The sequence below is a fragment of the Clarias gariepinus genome, chromosome 18 (assembly GCF_024256425.1).
Source record: "Clarias gariepinus isolate MV-2021 ecotype Netherlands chromosome 18, CGAR_prim_01v2, whole genome shotgun sequence".
NCBI classification, from domain to species: domain Eukaryota; kingdom Metazoa; phylum Chordata; class Actinopteri; order Siluriformes; family Clariidae; genus Clarias; species Clarias gariepinus.
Window position 1 is genome coordinate 15,697,493 of NC_071117.1, and position 17,413 is coordinate 15,714,905.

The 17,413-nt window shown below is 38.9% G+C and overlaps 1 protein-coding gene across 2 annotated transcripts in view; it reads right to left on the minus strand.

Moving 5' to 3' along the window:
* Positions 1-17,413, minus strand: part of itsn1 (intersectin 1 (SH3 domain protein)) — a 63,023-nt gene that overhangs the window by 20,379 nt on the left and 25,231 nt on the right. The window contains exons 10-24 of one of the 2 annotated variants that reach the window (XM_053477082.1): positions 17,180-17,317; positions 16,401-16,510; positions 15,712-15,974; positions 14,746-14,895; positions 14,448-14,588; positions 14,030-14,117; positions 13,667-13,806; positions 6,919-7,016; positions 6,570-6,784; positions 4,997-5,118; positions 3,302-3,612; positions 3,033-3,204; positions 2,292-2,497; positions 1,278-1,360; positions 816-982 (exon numbers count right to left, since the gene is read on the minus strand). In XM_053477082.1, coding sequence (XP_053333057.1) covers positions 816-982; positions 1,278-1,360; positions 2,292-2,497; positions 3,033-3,204; positions 3,302-3,612; positions 4,997-5,118; positions 6,570-6,784; positions 6,919-7,016; positions 13,667-13,806; positions 14,030-14,117; positions 14,448-14,588; positions 14,746-14,895; positions 15,712-15,974; positions 16,401-16,510; positions 17,180-17,317 — 2,404 coding nt within the window. Of the gene's footprint in view, positions 1-815; positions 983-1,277; positions 1,361-2,291; positions 2,498-3,032; positions 3,205-3,301; positions 3,613-4,996; positions 5,119-6,569; positions 6,785-6,918; positions 7,017-13,666; positions 13,807-14,029; positions 14,118-14,447; positions 14,589-14,745; positions 14,896-15,711; positions 15,975-16,400; positions 16,511-17,173; positions 17,318-17,413 lie in introns of both variants that reach the window. The other variant, XM_053477081.1, reaches the window with a different exon arrangement.

The window sequence follows — 17,413 nt, forward strand, 5'->3', positions numbered from 1 at the left end:
CAGGAGCATGTTTGTAAGTGTGATTTGTTCTTAAGTCTGACAAAATGAGTCTTATATGCCTTTGACACGAATATATAATGTAAAGCATGCCAATCCACTTCACCAAATCTGTCCCCTTTCCCCCCACACTACCATCATGTGGCCAAAACTTGTAATCGCACCTAAGAAAATTATTCTCTCGCGCACACACGCACGCGCGCGCACACGCACGCACAATGTAGCAGACTTTAGACATTTTATATATTCACTTACACACTGAAAATATTGTATATACATTGGGGCAAAAAAGTATTTAGTCAGCCACCAATTGTGCAAGTTCTCCCACTTAAAAAGATGAGAAAGGCCTGTAATTTTCATCATGGGTAAACCTCAACTATGAGAGACAAAATAAAAAAAAAAAATCCAGAAAATACCTATGATGAAAATTACAGGCACCTCTCATCTTTTTAAGTGGGAGAACTTGCACAATTGATGGCTGACTAAATACTTTTTTGCCCCACTTAATTGCAAATATTGGTATCTCGATCATTGGTACAAGCAAGCTACTTCCGTGATTGAACCGGAAGTAGAACCACGCTTAGTGCTTATCTGTGGAAATCCGTAACTCGATCGTTTGTAACTTGGGGACTACCTGTTATAGTGAATATTAGCACTGCTGTGGTTTGGCATAGACGCAATTAAATCAGACCTGATTTGGTTAATTTCCCTCCTCATAGGAAACAGTTATTGTTGATTTAGACTCACAGTGTTATAAGTTACAGCCCCAGACTGGCTATTGACATGCTACAGTACTAAGTAATGCCTCACAGCCTTACCTCAGAGTCCTTGGGCTTGACGTAATTGGATGGGAAAACACCCGTCTTGCCTCCTACTGTTCCCGTCCACCAATCCCCCTCTTTCTTCAGCACTGTGATGACATCACCCTGCTGGAACGTAAGGTCACCCTGCTCGCTGCTTTCATATGTGTACATCGCTATGTACTCTGGTGATACAGGAAAGAGAATGTATTATTAATTCAGAGTTTGTGTGCACTTGATAAGAAGTCACTCAGTAATCACAGACCCTGCTGCCAGCATAAGCAGATCGAAACATGTGACTGAGAGTGTTACTGCTCACTTGTCCAGTGGGCTAGCTATTATGTTTTAGAGCACCAGTGGGATTTGACCCAGCTGTAGTAACAGGTCTCGGTGTTGAGAAATTCATTTTGCACCGTCAGAGTGAGATCTATGACATGAGTGTGAGAAATGCTTCTGTGCACTGTGAGTGTGTAACTTTACCTTCGCCAAGCTCCAGCGGTTTGCTAGGCGTAGGACTGGGCCTCTTTATAGTGGGTGGACTATCAGAGGATCCTGACTCGATACTGAAATGAAAAAGCGTGCTGATTATTAGGACGCACAGTTCACACATTGTCAGAGTGGAAAATATACACTGGCCTTTTTTATCAGCCTTGTTGGTTTGTTACGTATTTATTAATAAATTGTTTGTTTTCCTTTTAACCTCTGGCTACTGATCATATACTGATCACTTCAAAAATGTATTTTAGATACAGCTTTGATTTAAAAAAAAAGGGGGGGGGCACGTACTGTAAGAGGGGCAAAATTATTTCGCTTCATGAAGGAAAGAAAACATAAAAAATTACTGAAATTACTTTATGAACTGTAGAACGCATAATTACACCCTGGTAGTATAGTGCTTTATTATCATTATAATATAGTATCATTTAAAAAAATTATAATATCACCAGTAGAACTCACAGCTATGTTTAATAGTGAAAGTATCACAAAGATTGCAGTTTGCAGCAATGGAAAAAGGTCATGTGGTCTGACCCTATTGCAGAGCAATGTGTGTGTGTGTGTGTGAGGGTAAGATGGGAAGCGTGTGACGCGATGCACCCATCATGCATAGCGCTCAATGTACAGTGATTATTGATTATTACATTGTGCTATGATTTGGGGTTGCTTCAGCTGGTCAGGACTCATAGCAATGTTATGTGGCAATAAAATTAAGTCAGCTGACGATCTTAAGGTACTGGATAACCAGGGTATCACATCAATGTCGTATTCTTCCCTGATAGTTCGAGTTTATTCCAGGACTGAAATAGATAGAGTCGTTCTGAGAACATGAGGAATCGTGTTGGCTGCTACATTGCAATCCATAATCAAATCTAAAGAAATTATTGTGTGACTTTATTTTTAGCCAGGAAGTGTGCAAGGATAGTAATTTTACTTCTACTTATAATTCTGTCACATACGGTACAAATACACAATAAGCAAACTGTTTAACCCTCATACCTCATCGACTTGCGCACGGGTCCAGAGATGAGCTTGACGTAAGATTTGGGGAACCAGCCTCTCTGCCCCTGCACTTCGCCAAACCACCACATGTCCTGCTGCTCCAGTACAGTGATCACGTCGTTCTTGTTGAAGTTTAGGTGGTTGTCCTTCTTCGCCCGCCACGGGTACAGAGCTTGAGCCTGCATCCCCTCCACCTTCTCTCCCTGCAAGACGGGTTTAACAGGCAGACAGACAATGTTACCCAACAGCGGTGCTACAACAAGAGTTTAAATAGTACGAAAAATGATAGCAGTGAGTACTCATTTTAAACTCATGATACATTTAAACTCCAATTGTATCTAATTCAATTTCAATTTAATATTCAGCTGACCTCAGTGACTACTTGAAATAAACAGCTTTTATTTTCTATCAGATTTAGGAGACAATTAATTCGTTAAAAAATTTAATAAAAAACCTGCATGATTTAAAATAAATGTTTAAGTAAACCACACTATAAAATAGATGAATTTATTTAGACACCTTTTCTTACAAACAGTACAGATCATTCAGCTAAAGTTCAAGAAAACTGAATATAGTTAAATTCAAAGTTCATCATATTCCTGATGAGTGCACATGCACAATACTAAAATATTTATTGATGCAAAGCCGTTTTCCAATTTATGCCGCATACAGTAAAATTGCATACTGAATCAAAGAGCAAGCAGAGAAATCAGTAAAAAGCTAAATGTCGGTTCCCACCTGTCCGAGCACAGGTGAGGGGGAGGAGCCAGACAGAGTGGCAGGAGTGAATGCTGAGCGTTGTCGGCCTTGCCCTCCGGTTGGCACAGACAAAGACGGCTGTGTCGGTTGGGTTGGCCACGCCTCCCACCCATCAGCGTCTTGTTTTTCCACCGCTGAGTTCGTCGGCCATCTGTAAGAGGAAACATAAATGGTCACACTCACAGACACACACAATGCTAACACAAAGGTATTTGTAATGAAAAAGGTCATCAGCAGTGCAAGCTCACGTAGTGCTGAAATCTGCCCAGTTACTAGAAGCAGATGAAGATGAGGACGTAGCAGCTGGAGCGGGTGTAACTGTCGGGGGTGGAGCCGGAACCGCAGTCTCTGTGGTGGGCGGCGGCAAGGTTGCGGGTGTGGTCGAGGTGGGGGTAGGGGTGATGTGTGCACTCAGTTTGGACGTGAAAGCGCTGGCTCTCAGATTGAGAGGGACTTCGGATTCTGGAATCTTCTCTGCATAGTTAGCGGGAAACCAGCCGGTCTTTCCTTTGATCTCGCCTCCTAACCAGCCGGGTTCCCCTGTCTGAGATTCGTCCACCTAAGAGACAGATTATGAGGAACATTTCAAAATTAAAATCAGTAAATCCAGCGCTACAGCTGCAGTGACGATGCATAATCATACAGACTTGTGCGATATAAAAATTTCCCCCTTATTGCTATTTACCGATCAGTAATGTTTGATTAGTCGCCATTTTAAGCACATAAAAACACCTCCACCTTTGGTTTATGTGAACAGTAACTTAACACTTCTGTGATACGAATCGCAGCATAACATAATTTTTTAAATAATGATAATGTACTTCATTAACAATTTTAAGAAAACTTTCAAAACGTCAATGCTGTGTATACGTAACAAAAAATTTACAGCTAGTTTTAAACTGGTCGGGGTAGCTCAGTGGTTCTGACCGAAAGGTGTCAGGTTCGAACCCCACCATCACCACTATGTTGCCCCTGTTGAGCTTTTTGAGCAAAGCCCCTAACCCTCAACTACTCAGATGTATAACAAGATAAAATTAAATCAATAAGAGCGTCTGCCAGATGCAGTAAATGAAACTGTGTTGTTTATCTCTTTAAGAAAAGAGCATTTAAAAAATATTATATTACTGCTGAGAAACAGGGAATACTGCAAACTTAAGATCTGGGCAATCAGTTTAATTTATTTAAATGACCCATGAATAGACAGATGAGGTTTTGATCACATTTTGATCCTCATTATCAGTGACTTATCAAACCAGTATGTATCCCACATACTGTATAAACAGGTGTTTAAAATATATATATATATATATATATATATATATATATATATATATATATATATATATATATATATATTATTAATTATCACACAAAGCCTAATGGTTTAACTTTTGAGTCGGTGAATAAAAAAAATAAAGTAAATGCAATGACGCACACGCATGCACAATGGTTTCTGCACAGTCCTGATGATGTCAATAAAATCACATTACAGATTATAATACAAAAATGAAAAAAAAAACTATGGCTATTCTGTCACACAATCTGTCAATAACTGATATGGAAAGTGGTTTTAGCCACTTATGTATCATTTTTGATGTTAACGGATGGGTAGATTCTTTTTCGGGAAATGCTGTGCTTCATGAGATCATTTGGATGCGATGGTTTAAGGTGAGGTGTGGCAGAGTGTAAATAAAAAAAATAAAAATAAAAAAAAGGTAAAAAGAAACTGGTGGAGAGGGGGTGTGGGGGGCTGACCAGGACTTACCCACTCCCCTTTCACCTTCACCAAGACGGAGCAAAAGATACGAGAGAGAGGTCAGAGGTTAATCCCCGCATACACACGTATGATATTTTAGAATAAACTCTTAACTATGGTGGTCATTTACAGTAAGCCATGGCTGATCACAAACACTTTTATGGAGTTTCCTTTGCTGATGACGTACCATGACTATGTCCCCGGGCTGAATGCTGATCTCATCGTGACTGCGGGCCTCGAAAGGGTAAAGCGCTCTGTAGTACACCACTCTTACCTTGTCCTGGTTAAAACCAGACACTGCCACCTTATCTGAAAAAAAAAAAAAAAAAAAAAAAAACAAAAAACACATGGGTCATCTACTGAAAGAAATCGACATGAGATCGTCTAAAACACAAATTTCAGTTTTATTCCTCAATAATCTCTGTATTCATTTATGCAATCAGTCATTAATTTATGTCAACCTTTTATTGATTTATCCCTGTGTCCGCTCTACCACTGTCTGTCCATTCCAGTCTTCCATCTGCACATTCACGCAACCCAGTGACCGATGATCATCCAAAAGTATATCTAAAGAACCATCCCAATCATTTTATCCATTCCAACAATGCCTCCATTCATCCAGTCTTTTCTTTATCTCACACTTCTCCATTCCATACGACTATCGACCCTTAAATTCCATCCATTCAATTAATCAAGCCATCCACTCATCAATTAGAGGCTGCCGTTACTAAAATAATATTTTTATTGCACTTTACTGTACAGTGGAACCTTGGATTACGAGCATATTTCATTCTGAAAGCGGGTTTGTATTTCTAAACACTTGTAAACCAAATAAAATTTCACCCATAAGAAATAGAAACTCAATTATTCGCTCCACAGCCCCCCCCCCAAAAAAAAATACATAAAAATAATTAATACAAAATATAAAGTAAAAATAAAACGAATTAACCTACAATTTACCTTTAAAAAAAAGTAAAAATAAATCCTGACATAAGTGTTTCTGTTTATGCGCGCAGGCGCTGTGTGTGGGTGTGTGTTTAAGCCTGTCGTTATGTGTGTGTGTGTGCGCACCTAATTTGACACCGTGCTGGTTCACAAACACACACAAGCACACACTAAAGGCGAGAGAGAGAGAGAGAGAGAGAGAGAGAGAGAGAGAGAGAGAGAGAGTGTGTGTGTGTGTGTGTGTGTGTGTGTGTGTGTGTAAACCGGTACAGTGTCAAATTACACGTTTTAACGAGAAGAAAAATTACACGTTTTAATTAAACAAGAAGCGCATGCATAATACATAATACTCGGTACTCGTAAACCAAGACCTGTTCTTTTAATCAGTCAAAATTTATTAAAAATCTTTGCTCGTCTTGCGGAACGCTCGCAAACCGCGTTACTAGCAGTCCGGGGTTTCGCTGTATATTATATACTTTTTAAAAAACATTTTGTAATGTAAATTATGCTTGTTCCCCACTTTCATTCTCGAGAGGTGTAAACAAAGTAAGAATTTCATCATACCAGTACAGGACAATAAAAATCTTAAATTTTTAATCATCCATCACATTTTATTCATTCTTCTATTTCAGAAGTTAATTTCCACTCACCCAACATTCATCCAACATCCCAACATTCCATTTGCTTCCTTTTTCCCCCCCTCCTCTGACTACTCATCCCTCCATCCAACCATTCATCAGTCCCAACATATAATTCCTGTAGCTCACATGCTCATCATTACCACATGCTCTGCCCTGGCTGTGTGCTCTCCTCACCTCCTGTGGGCCAGGGTGATTGCCCCAGCTGTTTGTTTGGCTCTGGCTGCTGCAGGAACAGCTTGGACTGTTTGTCCTGCACATCTCCTCTAGAGCTATGGCTCTCGTCCTCTCCCAGGTGGCTGACCCAGGGCTCGGAGGCTGGCGGTGTCGGCTCCTTCGCTAACGTTGAATCCCGCCAGGCAGGAGACGCCCTCTCATTGGAACCCGCAAGTCTGCAGGAGAACAAGGAATCCGTTGTTACCAAGATGTCCGAATGCAGTGTATTGAGAAAGCAAACTTATGAAGATTTCACAAAATATTAATAACCCAAAAAAAAAAAAAAAAAAAACCACACACACACACACACCTGCCACCCTCCTGCAGCTCTGGAGGTTTGGAATCCAGTGGAGGCTGCAAGTCCTTTTGCTTTAGCCGCTGTTGCTTGTTGTGGATCTCCCTGAGCTCCTGTAATGACAGTAGAGAGAGAGTGCACGTTATCTCGAGTGCAGAGATGCACTAGGACTGGGTCTCTTCTCCTAACCACAAGGCAAACACATTTAACATGGCTGCAACTGGACCCTACAAGCACTGGTGATTCAAATCCTTTTAAATTATTCACAAACCCCATTCATTTGATATGTATTAGTGCGTTTCACCTCACTATAGTTAAATTGTTATAGAATACACAGCATAGCTGAAGACCACCTGATTCTTCACAGTTACTTACACTACTTAAGAATTTAAGGAATATAGATTACATTGATCGAAACCAAGACAGACTAAAGTACCTCTAAGCTCTAAGTTAGGTCAGTTACATCTTTACACAACTGTAAAAAACACCACAAGTCAACATTATGGTAACTGCAAGAGGCATTGAAGTCAAACCGGGACTTTGAGAGTAATGAGAGTAGAAACTCTCTTTTATATATATATGTATGTATGTATGTATGTATGTATGTATATATATATATATATATATATATATATATATATATATATATATATATAGATAAAATCGCCTGACTAACTAAAAGACTTTTCACTAGTGCTTGAATACCATCAAGGCAGAAAGTTATCTCAGTCCGCCGGAGCCATGACCTTATATGTGCCTGATTTACACATAAAACACTGGCCTCCCAGAAACACTTTTAATGGCCCAACCATGTGGAAATGGCTTGGAGTATTGGCAGGACTGTACAGGGCAAGTGGCAATATTAACTCCCAGCTGAGTCTCTGTAATGTGCGAGTGATGTTGATGAATTATTGTGTGCTATCCGGCTCAGGCGTCCCCTCGCTGGATGTTAACGGGAACGACTGCAGTTATGAGAGTAAACACTTTTTTTCTATAGAAATCACCTGCTACTGTACACTAATAGACTTTTCACTAGTGCTTGGATCCCATCAAAGTAGAAAGTTTTCTCAGTATGCCGAGGCCATGATCGGACTGCCTGCTTTTTTTAAATTAAATTAAAGAGAATCTTATCACTGTACTGTCCATAAAGTCCTTTGTAAATGTCAAGTGGTTTTTCCCTTTTTATTCACCAGAAAGTTCATAATAAGTCCCGCTTCGACTTAAACACCCCTTGGATTTTATAAACATTAGCTGTTCGAGATATCAATTGTGTGGTGGCCTGGAAAAACCCATGAGACGTCTTAGCGAGGTCTGGCAAATAATTTTAGGCCCTTTTTTTTTTTTTTTAACTGTCTATAACATACTTTGATCCTTTTAAGAACTACAACAAGCAATATAAACATCACTAAAACAACAAAAACTTTTTTTTTTTTCGGCCAATATTTTCACATAGTCTCGGTTACTGTGTTCCATAAAAAAACTACTCTAAGCTACCAGTTACAATGGTTTTGTTGCAACTATTCTTAAAATATTATGGGTGACACTTTGAATCTTGTCAGCTTTTGTTTTTTAAACACTGTTGCACAGAACATGGTACACAATGCACAGCTTGCAACGTATACTATATAACAGAGCTCAGGTAAAGTATGCTAGGTAATTAAGATAATTCCACAAATAAGCAAACTTACAAACCAAAAAAAAAAAAATACAGAGATTGTCATATAGTCAATGAGGTTAGAAAATAGAAGCACCAAACCAAGCATGCACACACCGCACACACACACACAAAGCCTGTGCCACCAAGAGCAACTGGTTAGAACTGATGAAACTGATATGCCTTAAAAATCCATGCACTATAATTCACACTTGTTAGACTTAGTCTGACAATTTTATTGCATTTAACTTAACACTGCTGAAATTTTCAACTGAGTCTACAAAAAATACTTAATATTTTGTACCCATAAAATGCGTAAATGTATTTAAATAATAATAAGTTTAAATTTTAAATGTTCATGAAGTATACAAGCATCTGTAAAAATTCTTTGATTAAGAGCGAGAAAAAAATCTAAATCACAATCTTAGGGAAAAAAAATCGAAACATCGCTAATTAAATCTTATGATCTGCAGCAGGGCAACGTAACTGAAAACAGATAATGAAGTGGCAAAAACAAAAGCCAGTGATAACCAGGTTCATGCATGAGGCTGCTGCAAACATTAGTTGCGTCCTAACGTATGAGTTGCAGCCGAGGTTGGGCGTGTTCAGTGTGGCTAAGGAATGCAGCCTACATTCTCAGATACCACTTTAGGAGACACTACCTTTGTTTCTGTTTGCCCACGCTTCTCTGCACCTGTCTGAAAGTTTAAAAGAACAGGCACAAGAACACTAAGTCTGCGTTCAGACTAAATGCACGTGTTCATATCAGAAAATCTGAGATTATAATTTGACATTGCAGTAGAGTTTTAGTTTGTATACATCAATGAGCCATAACGTTAAGACCACTCACAGATCAGCTGAATAACATTGAATATCTCATTACAACGGCACTCCTCGAGGATATATTTGGCGACTTTGATGAGAGCCAAATTGTGATGGCTAGAAGACTGGGTCAGAGCTTCTCCAAAGCAGTAGGACCAAGGAAGGACCAACAGGGAACTGACACCAAGGTCATGGGCGGCCAGAGCTCAGGAAAGTGGTTACAGTCGCGGTTCACAGAGTTCGCAGCTTCAGTCGTCCTTAGAACCTAACTAATAATTGTTTGTGCTTTTTTCGTGTATATATAATAATTAATATATAATATTTTATGCATTTTAATGCTAAACTATTAAGAACAATGTGATTTATAAATTTTGTAACAAATATAAATGCAAATTTCCATATAAAATCTAAGACTATATAATTTTTTTCAGTACTGTAGAGAGAATACAACGCAACCATAGAAGAAAAACGTGGCTTAGGATGTTGAATTATTACTGTATTCACCCTACTTATAACAAATTACCTAACTTATAAGAAAACAACAGCATGAATTACAGTACATATAGGGGTACCACCGGTATATTACGTTCTAGCACTGTGGGAGACGTACTGTAGCCGTACAGAACTGTACCTTTTTGTTTGTTTACATTTTTTCTAGGTTAATGTATTAAGCTGAGTTTGAGAGTTTTTGGAGCATAGTTAGGATTTAAACTATAAAACTGAGCATTTTGTTAGACCACATATGTAGAGCGAATTTCTAAAAAAATTAACTGTTGGTGCTAACAGAAAGGCGTCAGGACACACAGCGCATCTTGGCTTGTAGCCGAAGACCAGTCAAGGTGTCCATGTTGACTCGTGTTCACCTCTGAAAGTGTCTGCAATGGGCACATGAGCAGAACTGGACCACAGAGCAATGTAACAAGCTGGCCCGGTCTAAAAAAATTACGTTTTGTTTTGCATCATATGGAAGGCAGAGGATTCGTGCATTACTTACCTGGGTAAGAGATGTCACCATGATGCACTATGGGAAGACGACAGGCTGATAAAGATGGCGTGATGCTCTGAGCAATGTTCTGCTGGGAAATCTAACGTCCTGGCGTTCATGTGGATGTAACAGTACCTTAACATGTAACACCTACCTAAAACTTGATGCAGACCAAAAACACTCCTTTATGGCAGGGGTATTTCCTAACCGCAGTGGGATTCTCTATCAGTAGGATAATGCACACTGCTGCACTGCAAACTTGTTCAGGAATGGTGTGAGGAACATGCCGAAGAGTTCAAGGTTTTGACTTGGCCTCCAACTGATGGACTTCAAAGATCTATCGGTAACGTCTTGGTGTCTCATACCACAGAACTAGTGATGCGTGGGTTGGGCGGGTCATGAAATATAAAATAAATAAAAAAATCCATGTATGTTGCGTGCAATTCCCTATAGCCTATATTAAATATTTGGGAATATCTATTTTCATATTTTATTAAGTTCTCTGATAAGGTTTCGTCAAGTGACAAGTCACAAACGCGCCAAGCAGCTACCGCTGCCAGTCACAACAAAAACAAAGAAATAAAAGTGAAGATGGAAGACGAGGCGCGGGAGAAATTGAGGTCGGGAATTTACATCATGAAAAGAAAAAAAGGTCAGGCTGCTAAATTTCAATGTCTATTTAATGGATGCGGGTGCGGGGCGGGTTGTAAAAATAGATACAGTGGTGCGGTGCGAGCAGGGGCGGGCCAAATAAGTTGGAAAAATACCCAACCCGCGCATCACTACACAGAACACCTTTAGAGGTCGTGTGGGGTTCATGGTTAGACAGTCAAAACCGTTTGTTTTTCCCCTCCCTCCGGTACCAAGAAGATCTACACAATGTTAGGCAGGTGGTTTAATGTTATGGCTGATCGGTGTAGATTATAAAACAAACATAGATTCATACATTTATACACTGTCCATTCCCTGTATACCAATTTTTTATTTTATATAAGGTGCAGCTGAACGTTTTTTAAACAATTCGAAATAACTTTTATCCCCAGCGCTGCACGGAAATAAAAATTTAAAATTGCAATATGGACCTGTGCAATTATTTAATTGCAAAAAGCTGCAAATTATTACAAGTAATATACGCAAAGTCGTGAATTTATGTTGAGTTTGACAAACAAAAAAAATTATTTTACAATTTTGAGTTATTATAAAAAAATATTGGAAAACGTAATCTTAATTCGAATGTCCAATTATTTGCTGTTACTTAAATACAAAATAGTACATTTAATAATATTGCAGTTTAACTTGCAATGTGTCAAAATAATCAAAATGTAAAATATTTATCAAACTATGCAGCCCTAATATAAATCAAAATTTGGGATCACGGTTTTATTTATTTACTTTTATTGTTAATAATAATAATAATAATAATAATATTATCATCATTTCTTATAATTTATTTATTTACTTAAGTAAAATTCTTTATTTCACTTTTTTTTAAACTGATTTAGTTTTACCTTTTTTGTTTTTTATCTATTATTATAGAGCATATATTCTACAAGTTGGTTGGGGTGGTCTAGGGGTCTCTAGATCAAGCGGTTTCTTTTTGTTTGTTTTGTATTGTTTCTACTTGATCTAGAAATAGAGAAATGCAATAAAAAGTTGTTAACTAAAATGTTGTTAACAACAATAATAATAATAACAATAATAATAATAATAATAATTTGGGCTCATGCTCTTACTGAAAGATCAATCTTAAGTTTAAACTCTTGGTAAAAGCAAGTGCATTTGGGGCTCACGATCTACAAAAGCATGACTAACAGCTCCAAGCATTAATAAACTTTTAACTATTTAACAGTAGGCTTCAGGTGTTTTTGTTTAGTTCTACATCATGTCGATAATATTGAACTGCTTGAAGAAAATTGTTTTAATTATTGTGTATTTTTTATTTAATTAATTATGCAAATTAGCTCGGACATCAATTAACCTTCAAGCTAAATTTAATCCAACCAAAACACAACACAAAGAATGTCACAGCACGCTCATATTGATATTTTTCAGGAATTTGTAAAGGGAGGCACAAGAGAGGGGAAGAGTGTGTGGAAAGTTTATGGTAAAGGTTAGGGACTTGTTTAGATTTCTGTAGATCAGCTTTAAAAAAAAAGTAGATTTTAATTGGTTCAACTGTAGAGCTGCAAGGCAGACCAGCAGGACCTCATCCATTAAGCCTCCTGATTCTAAGAGACCCAAAATAAATCACGGGTGAAAGGATTAAATAAAAAAATAAATAAAAATAAATTATAAAAGGATGATGTTATAATTTTTGAAGAGTGAGTAAGGTCACTGGTAAGTATTCATTTCAAATGTAATATTAAGCGATAAACTGGCGAAGCTCTGCTAAGGCGCCGCATCTTTTGTGTTTGTGGTTATTTTGCACCGTGTTTTTTTTTTTTTTTTTTTTTCCCCACCAACTGATCAGTGAAATTACCAGCTTAGTAGTAGTAGGGCTCATAGCAAAGGAATGCTGAGACGATGCAGCACTACAACCCATTTTGTAGAGGGCAGCTGATAGCACAGTGCGGTGAGTAAAAAGGGTGAGATTTGGGCACAGTTTGGTAATGGTAGTTTTTGGGGGTTGGGGAAGCAGCGGTTGTGGTTGTCTACCTGTCGCCCTCTCTGTTCCTGAAGAAGCAGTTCCAGGTGAAGCCGCTCTATCCGGACAGTGTGGACCTGATAGAACTGGCCCAAGGACTGTACCGCCATGGCAGGACAATAAGGGGGAGTCAGGGGAAGGGTGGGTGGCATGAGGCAGGGGATGAGCATAGTATGAGGAGGAGGAGGATGAAGATGTTGATGATGACGAAGCAAGAAAGAATGAGTAACAGTAAATTATAGTATAAGAACTTAAATCTTTTCTACTCTACATTCACATTCAAGAAGCTTTTCCTTCTGACAGATAAATCAGAATTTGGTTATAATGAACTTATTAAAACAAGTGGATGTCCATGGTACACACTCCTAATCAACAACAATGGTGCGACTTTTAAAAAATCCTGTAGAGATGATCTCAAAATGGTTCAGATTACTCATCCCTCAGTCTTTCCCCCACAGACATGTGGACTAACAGAGAAACCAAAGCTTTTTTTCCCCCCACTTTAAGAAATTTCCCCACGGTGAGACGAATAAAGGTATATCTTATCTTAAACACCTAAACACTGTCGTGTGTAATCAGCGAGGCTTTTTTGTTTCCATTCAGGAAATGTTTATCTGCACCTATACGTAAATGCGGGCGTGTTTGTGTGCTTGTGTACCTTCAGCTGTGAATTAAACGCGTCTATCTCCAAAAGTTTGGAGCGTGTTTCTTTCTCCACGGCTTCAAGCTGCTCGCGGAGTTGTTGCCTGGTCGCCTCCTTCATCTCCACAGCCTTCTGCAGGTTGGAAAGCGAGTCTCCTACAACACCCACACGTACACAGTTACTAGAAAATAGATCTACCGTCAAGTTTGTGAACTTGTTTTTTATAATAAATCACTCGGTTCTTTTATATATATATATATATATATATATATATTTTTTTTTTTTTTCTTAACTGAAGCCATACTGCAGATCAGATATCAGCCTTTCATCAACTTTTTCGGGGTGTTTGATACATTGAGAGAATTTAAAAGATCTTACTGTGTAGGCTGTTCTGCTGCACCTGCTTCAGCTGGTCATTCAGACACTGTTTATCCGGGATCAGCCTCCCAAGCCACTGCTGAGATTCCTACACGGAGAAACGAAGAAGGAAATAGAAGGGGAAAAAAACAGGGAAAAAAAGTAAAAAAATAAAAAATAAAGAAGGGAAACATGAATATTTGAACGAGAGTAGTTGAAGGAGCATAAACTGCATGCAGAGACTGAAATCAATAGAATTGAAATTCTGAAGTCGCAGCCTGGCAGCATGAGAGAAAAACATAAAAATACATACAAGTGCATTATTAACACAGACAAAACTAAGAACAAATCGGAGGACAAAAAAAACAAAACAAACAAACAAAAAAACACTACCATGAGGGTGAATATACAACTCGGAGGCCTGGGTGGAGTGAGGTACCTGTAGCTGCTGCTGCAGCGTGGTGATCTCGGCGATACGCAGCTCCCGCGTCTTATTGGTGGTCTCGATCTCCTGCCTCTGTGTGGAGAGACGGAAACGTATGTCCTGCAGCTTCCCTTCCAGCTGAGACTTCTTATCATTCTAAAGAGAGAGAGAGAGAGAGAGAGAATGAAAAGATGAAAACACCATTCATCACTCTTACCTTCAAAAGAATACAGATTAAGAATCAGTTAAATCAATTTAGAGTAAGGGTGTGTGTGTGGGTTTTTTTTTTTTTTTTGTGCTTGTCATTCCATACCAAAGCTTCCAGTTCAAACTCCAGGGTTTTCTTGCGCGCTTTAAGCAGGACGATGTTCTCCTGTTCCCGGTTTCGCTGAGTCAGTAGCTCCTGCCTGCGGTTTCTCTCCCACTCCAGCTGCCGCTGCCGTTCTAGTTCCCGCTTAGCGGCCTGCAAGTACAATCAGGCAGTGCTTTTTTCTTCATTTTTAAACCCGATGTTTATCAAGTGCACCTGGATCACCTGAATGAACACTACAAACATGGTGTGACCTGTTTCTCCTGTTCTGAGAACAACAGGTTTTCTCAATACATACTTACAGTATTAAAAAACATGTGCTGTTTGTTCTTTTAGCGATGCAGTTAATCTTTTGTGGGAGAAGTCAGTGTGTGTGTGTGTGTGGAAGAAAAAAAATAATAAGAAAAAAATCACTGTTGGAGACGCGGTTCTTTTTAAGACGTCTTAAAAAAAAGAAAAAACTGTAATATAAGTAAGTGTAATATAAGTAATTTTTAGTAAAATTTCCGTAATTAATTTTGAAGTTGTTATTGTTTCCTCACAGGAAAGATGCTGCCATCTACTGTTTCTGCACTATTAAATCAGTTAAACACAAAGACCAACAACCGGGTATTTTTACAGATACTGGTCCTTGGAGATTATTTATTTGTTTTGGTATTTCTGATCCTGAGAGCACATTTACATTTAGGCATTTGGCAGACGCTCTTATCCAGAGCGACTTACAAAAAGTGCTTTAATGTTTACATCATTGGATACATACTTACACTGGGTTAACTAGGTTAATAACTAAGTGCCATTAGTCCAACACAACTGGGAAGAGGTTGTGGGTTTAAAAAAAAAAATAAATTTTATGGTTAGTCCAAGTACTGGAGAAAATTAGCAAATTAACAAAAATATCTCTGCAAGTTGAAAACTACTTTAACATCCCCGTTTTCCATCACTTACAGTATTGCATCCACTCTGTCTCACCTCTCTCCTCTCGATCTCCTTGCGCCGCTCCTCTTCACGCTGTCTCTCCAGCTCTCGCTGCTTTTCCAACTGCTTCTCGAGCTCCTGCTGTCGACGCCGCTCCTGCTCCAGGCGTTCCCGCTCCTTCCGCTCCTGTTCCTCGCGCTCTAGGGCGGCCAGGCGCTCCTGCTCCTTACGCTGCTGCTCCAGCAGGGCCTGTCGTCGCTTCTCCAGCTCCAGGTTGCCCCGCTCGAAGTTCTCCCGCTTCTTGTCCTCAAAGGTGACTGTAATTAAAAAAAAACAGCGATGGCAAAGTGGTTTAGGTAGACTGTGACGTTTTTGAATAATAATGTTATGTAATGCTCATACTACCTTATTAACCTTAAAGCATCTCTGGATGTATGACTGAAATATCAACAACAAAAACTGACCCTGAAACATTTGTACACTTCTAATATAATATATAAAAACACAGCATGCATGATATGCAAACACTGTCAAGCCCATTCGGTCATTTTAACTTGATGCCCTGCTCCCCATACTACCTGGATTACGTTACACCCCTTCGTAATGCGCAACAAGACATAATAATATCGTTGCAAGCGACGATGAGCGGGCCCAAGCACCTGTGCCATCTCTAATTATATTAGAAACGTGATTTTAGTCATGTATGTGAACATGTATGCATGTTTGAAAATAAAGGTTCTGACCTGGAAGCTTTTTCTCTGCCTCTTTCTCTTCTTCTTCTACCGGCTCCTCTTGGACTCGCTGATCTGCAGGGTGTAAGGCCGTACCAACACCACTCCCCGAGCGCACCCTCCTACACATACACACATTAATAAAAAAAAAATACTTATTTTTAGAACTTTACACATCAACCACTACAGATTTTACATACAGAATGTGTTCTTAGATTTCTATTTAAGCCAAACTTTTGTCCAAGGGGCAAATGGATAAAGCCTTAAATTTTGTTACAGAGACAAAAGTTTGGACACACCTTCTAATCCAATGGTCTTTCCTGGTTTTAATTTTTTTCTACACTGTAAAACAATGCCGAAGGCGTCCGAAATACACAATAATCTCCTTTGAATAGTTGATACTTAGATGAATCTGCTACTCATGATCTGCCTTCATAACAGGTCTAATCTAAAGTGATGTTTGCTAATTTGTAATTTTTTTTTTAGGCTGGTAACTCTCAGCTTTTAATCTTGCTTCTTTAATGAGAGCTAGTTTCATCATGACGGCTTGATGGCTTTCGCAAATGCACTTGGCGGTACTGTTCTTGCAAGAACGATTCTAGAACAACTAAACTTCATGTTTAAATAATAACAGTTATTTTATTACCCAATTCCATGCGTGTTATTGCATGGTTTAGAATGTAAAAATAAATAGATCACTAAACACTGAATTGTTTGGTGCGTCCAAAATTTTTTTAATGGTTCTATAGCTGTGAAGAATTATATTATTAAATTCGGGTACTGACTCCAACCTGAAGGTCGGGGGAATAAGGTCAGGCGGCAGCAGAGGTGGGAGGGGCAGCCCAGACATGGCCATGTCGATCAAGTGCATGGCCAAAATGAACTCCTCGGCTGTGAGCTTTCCGTCCAGATCGATGTCTGATAGGTTCCTACAGAGAGCACACAGTCAGGGAACAAAATTAGGTGGTTAATTTACATACACTAATATACCCCGTTATATACCCTAAAATAAAAAAAATTAATAA